General features: G+C 47.6%; 1 protein-coding gene across 1 annotated transcript; it reads left to right on the plus strand.

Annotated features, from left to right (window-relative positions):
- Positions 1-3299: 3299 nt before the first annotated feature.
- LOC128706893 (protein RCC2 homolog) lies at positions 3300-5302 on the plus strand. The gene is made up of 6 exons (XM_053801836.1): positions 3300-3614; positions 3805-3880; positions 3952-4454; positions 4603-4697; positions 4793-5057; positions 5132-5302. The coding sequence occupies exons 1-6, from the start codon at positions 3300-3302 to the stop codon at positions 5300-5302; spliced, it is 1425 nt and encodes a 474-aa protein (XP_053657811.1).
- Positions 5303-5528: the final 226 nt, after the last annotated feature.

Here is a 5528-nt window from a genome sequence, read left to right on the forward strand (position 1 = left end):
AGCCAGCCACAAACCGCATGGGCTGCCGAGGTGGGTTTTTATTTGCCAAAGGTTGCCAACACAGCCAGCGCCTACTTTGCGAACGTGTGTGTGTGTATGTGTGTGTGTGTGTTTCGTCCTTTTTTTCGATTCGTTTTTGATCCTACCTCAGCAAAAGTTTGTTGGGGCAATCCACTCTGGTTTTGAATGGCGGATGGAGTGTGTGTGTGTGTTTGTGTATGTATGTGTGTTGTGAGGAGGGGAAACAGAATGTGGCGTAGACACAAAGGGGCCACGTTGGCTGGCCACACGCCGAGCACCCGTCCAGCAGTGAAAGGACGACGATGGTATCGACGTCGACGGTGAACCCCCTCACCCGACACACGACGACAACAACGACGGCGATGACGACGGGGTTTTGGTCGGTTACGTAACACTATTGACAGATATGTATCTTGTGTAAGATTTCCGATACTTTGTGTGTTCCTTTCCTGTTCTTTTTTTTGTTTTGTCTTTTGTTTTATCTACTTTGGGTGTTTCTCTGCCAAAACCCTATCCACACTGTACCTTCACTTGAAGAGCTTTTTTTGTTGTTTGTTTCTTCTTCTGTTGTTGTAAAACGTTCCACTTAGATCGATCGATGCAAAGAGGCAGGCACCTATCTCTCCCAACACACTTCGCGGGGCACAATGGGCTAGGGGCCGAAACACACATACACCCACGGCAGGGATGGGTCGCTCGTATGGGGTGGAGAGGTGTAAAATTTTTACCCCTGTTAAGATTATGCAAACTCCCACCCCCCTGGGGGGACAGGATAGTGAAATGGCGTTGTATGGGGGCCGTGCACAGGTTTTTGGCCGGGAAGGGGGACGAAACCGGATCGGCGAATGCGTATTTGCTGGTGGCGGATGGTTGTGATTGTGTAAGAGTCCCTCCTTCCTTGCACCGAAACGAGTCAGCCGTGCTCTGCACGATACGCGTGTGCCGAGATGTTCGCCAACATCCCGCGGAAACCGCACCGAACGGCTACACTGATGGTTTTATGTCCATTTCACTGAAGATTACAATTTCACACACCGGAGCTTATGGGTTGCTACGTTTATGTGCTACCGTGCGTTATTCTTACCACACTTGTTACTGCGATGGCTGCGTGCTGAGTGTTGCCCTCCCTCCCACAATGCTCGGTACAGCTGTTTTTTTTTTTTGTTTGTTCGAGTTAGATTGACGCTACTGTTACCTTTCTTACCCGTGATGACACGTGTGGTGTTCGAGGCGAAACTTACGAGGCTAATTTTGCTTATGCTAAATGGTTAAAAGGCGCTATGCTCTAGATTGGTGCTCAACACTACGAAGTACCTACAGCCTGAAGAGGGTTCGACACCAGACGGGGTGAGATTTTTGTTGTTTTTTTTGGCGATAACGACCGCTAGCGTGTGTGTGTGTGCTGGGTTTCTATGTTGCGTGTTGCGTTTGCTTTATCGTTCCACTATAATTTGACCATTTTTGTTGCATTCGTATCACATGGAGGGCACCAAGGGGGGAAATGAGTTTGTCGAGACCTCGAACAACCCGTCGCTTATATTCCGCGTTCGCGAAGGTTACGAGTGAGCACACGGTTCCATTCTGGGCGCTCCGGACCTACGGGGCGGGAGGAGAAGATCCGTGCCAAATTCCCGGAGCACGGGTTGCCGTGTCACACTGTGTTTGCGATTGAACGCGCGCGTCGAAACGGCACGACGGGATCGGAGTGTATCACGTAATCACATGGAATTTCTAAAACGTTCACCAGGTGCTGCTGTGACGGATCTTGGGACAGGATGGGGTTTTTTTTTTCACTCGCTCTTTAGTTGGGGGGCTTTTTTTTCAGCGTTTTGCAATCCTGTACAGGCACTCACAGACGTCGGTCTCGAATGGCTGATATTCGTATTCGTTTCCTGTAGTGTTTCGTCTCGGTAGGCGCCACGGCCAGTTTTTTTTTGTTTGGTGGAACGCGGCCGTAAACCGAAAAAGGAGGAAAAACTCAAGAACAGCACTCGCGCTCCTAGGACCAGCAGCGGCAGGCCGTAGAATGCATAACACTTTTTTCCAGCACTACCCCCAGCGGATCGATGTTGCGAAGTTCACGGAGCGAATCGTTCACAGGGAGTCATTTTCCATTATTCAGCGTGTGCGTTCGCCAATGCGCATGACACAGCCGAACGGAGGTGCCGTGTGTTTGACAAATAGGCTGTAATAACAATACCACCAGCATGCGAAAGCACACGAGAGGAGACAGAAAAAGCGAATACCATATGCACTTGGCGAATGTTTCCTCTTTTGGCGCTTGGATCTCTTGGTTGGTCTTCGATCCCGAGGGTGTCCTTTCATTAAAAGATTTCTTCAATGGCGGATTGCTGTTTAATTATTAAGTGGCAAAGTAGGATGCTAGGACACATCGGTTGCATCACGCACGAGTAAACGCAGACCATACGTAGAAGTCTTGCGAATGTGAACTCCCCCATTCCATATAAGGACACGATGGGGATGGTTTGAAACGGTCAAAAGCAATAAACAAATGCAAAAGATTAGAATAAATGCCACCAGCCTATGGACCGCTAGTAGTTACCGGGAGAATTACGATTGAATACTGGAGGCTTTATGAACAGAAATTATTCAGTGAGATCTAAAGGTAGCATTTTCTCTCACTTCAAACATTAATAAACCAAATATTTCAAAACTTAATTCAAACGGTTTTTTCAAAATTAGGACCAATATGGATGTCCAAATGGCACAAACAGCCCAACTATCGTCAATTAAACGTCAAATGAATTTTGTTATATGACGCTACGAGCGCCATCTGTTGTATAATAGCAATACTGAACATTCGCACCAATTGTGAACGAACGGAATTAGGGAAACGCGTGATACATTTTGTTCTTTAAAGATAAAAAAAAACAGAAATAAATTACCACACTGAAACAAAAAGGGAGCAACGCTTTCTTTGCAAACACATCAAGCACAACATGGGCAAATTATTGTTTTGGTGTATGGGTAGTCTGGGATTATGACGCGGTCAGCTGTCAAAACGATTATCCGATGGCAACACGGTTCCCGCAACCGCTGGCAACACTGGTGTGGCGGTTTGGAAAAAGCAAAAAAAACAGCGTCGTCTGAAGCTGTGGCTTGTTTGTTCGGTTTGTTTTAGCGCTCCGCGGTCACCGCTGTTCCAAAACAAATCTGCTTTGTCCTCGTATTGTACCATTCCCCGGTCTTCCACTACGTGTTGTGCTGTCGTGTTCGTTTGCGTTCGATTGTGAATTTGTGTGCAAAAGCCAGGTAAAATGTCCTCCAAACGAAAGCCGGACGGTACGAAGAAGGCAGTGAAAAAGCGAAAAAACTCCGAAACGAATTATGATTCCGACTTGAGTGACGAATATCCACGAGCGGGAGAACCGTCCGTCCGGGAGGTGGTGGTGGAGGAGTTGCGGCCCATGGAAAAGCTGCCGGAAGAGCTGCTGGCCGTGTACGATAAAGGACCCGGTAAGCTGCTCATTGCGGGCATGGTGTCCTGGGAAATGACCGGCAAACGTGACTCGAAAGGGGTGACCAAGATTCGTCCGAATCTGTTCACCTTCCACAGATTTACCAGCGAAACGGTGAGTTTTTGCAGCGTAAACGTGTCTTCACGGTCGGGGTATCGTTTTAGCTACCAGTAAACACGATTTTGCAACAAAAGAAATGCAACGCATCCTTTTGTCGATTGAAAAATGCGTATGTGTGTGTGTGTGAGCGTGCGTGTTTTTCTTCTCCTCTTTATGCTGTATGTTTCTTCTCTTCTGTTCTTAGTACCGTTCAATGGCAAGCTTCTGTTCTGCCGCTCATTCGGTGTTGATTGATGAAAACTGGAAAGCTTTTACCTTTGGTAAGTTATTTCCTTGATCATACCTGAATCATTGATCGATGTGTACTAAGCAATTTAATTCCCACGTGCAGGACGCAATCAACTCAGCCAGCTGGGCCTTGGTGATACAACAACGTATGAAAAACCGACGCAGGTGGCAGATTTGGCTGATTTTAACGTTATACAGGCGGCGTGCGGTCGTAACCATACGCTGTTCCTAACCGATACCGGCACCGTGTATGCCTGCGGTGACAACAAGAGCGGCCAGTGTGGTGTGGGTAACAAGTTGCCCACGATCACCTCGCCTACGCGGATCAGCTACAATGGGCCACCGATCATAAAGGTCGGATGTGGTGCCGAGTTTTCCGTAATACTGGATATTAAGGGCAACTTGCACACGTTCGGTTTGCCAGAGTACGGGCAGCTGGGCCACAATACGGACGGTCGGTACTTTGTCACCTCGACCAAGATGTCGTTCCACTTCGAAACGCAACCGCGCAAGGTTCTGGTGTACATGGAGAAGAACAAGGAGGGCCACGTGCTGCCGATTGAAAATGTCAATATTATTGACTTTGCCTGTGGCAATAACCATACCGTAAGTAATTCGGGGTCTAATGATATGTGTTATGCTGTGGGACACTGATGTCAAACGAACTTCTTACTACTTTTTGCGGGTCCTCGCGATTAACCTCATTCTCCCGCTTTAGGAGCTTAAGTTAAATTAAACATCTTTTTTCTTAAAGGTGGCAATCGATTCGAAGAACCGAGCGTACAGTTGGGGCTTTGGGGGTATCGGCCGTTTAGGTCATGCTGAGCAGAAAGATGAGATGGTACCGAGGTAATAGAGTTGCGAAGACTAAGCAAGAGCTCAAAGAACCTAATAGTGGCGGCTCTTTATTCACATCCTTTTTTCCTTCTTACTTCTGGTCACAGACTGATCAAATTCTTCGACACACAGAACCGCAAAGTGATGCGCGTGTTTTGTGGCTCATCGTACAGTTTGGCAATATCCGATATTGGTTCATTGTATCTGTTCGGCCAAAACAAGAAAACTGGCGAAGCCAACATGTACCCGAAACCAGTGCAGGATCTAGCTGGCTGGAACATTACCAGCATCGGTACGGGTTATACCTCGATCGTAATATCGGCAGACGATTCGTTGATTGCTTGGGGCGCATCACCGACCTACGGAGAACTGGTAAACGCAGTGTTTCATTTGCTTTGGCTTCCCTTGCGCCTTCATCGCCTAATTAATTTCTGGAATTATTGTAGGGTTTGGGTGATTTGCAAAAATCTTCCTCCACGCCCAAGGAGGTGACGCGCATGGAGGGCATGAAAATTCCCCTAGTTGCACTAGGATACTCCCATTCGTTGCTGCTGGTCAACACGGAGCATGAAAAGTCGAAGGAGAAGTATGACAACCTGCCCGAGTTTGTCGTCTAGATGTTCCACTACGGCGCCTGATCGCGCGCAATCCGACTGACTGCCAGCAGATGTGAAGAGGCGTAGAACGGCGGGCCAACACTTTCTACACTGCTCATTGTGTGTTGCCGTCGTACGAAAATCCGAACCGAGCAAACTGTGTCTCAAGCTAATTTTTACTAGTATTAGTTTTCCATCAATCACTCCACATCGTAATCGTATTTGTACTATTTTTGGGAATTAAACG

Source organism: Anopheles marshallii, chromosome 2, assembly GCF_943734725.1.
Source record: "Anopheles marshallii chromosome 2, idAnoMarsDA_429_01, whole genome shotgun sequence".
Taxonomy (NCBI): Eukaryota; Metazoa; Arthropoda; class Insecta; order Diptera; family Culicidae; genus Anopheles; species Anopheles marshallii.

Bases quoted from the DNA above. Each gene is read 5' to 3' on its own strand.
- LOC128706893 (XM_053801836.1), top strand. From the start codon at position 3,300: ATGTCCTCCAAACGAAAGCCGGACGGTACGAAGAAGGCAGTGAAAAAG. The intron at 4,455-4,602 runs GTAAGTAATTCG...TTTTTCTTAAAG, and splicing joins CCTGTGGCAATAACCATACC to GTGGCAATCGATTCGAAGAA. The intron at 5,058-5,131 runs GTAAACGCAGTG...GAATTATTGTAG, and splicing joins CACCGACCTACGGAGAACTG to GGTTTGGGTGATTTGCAAAA.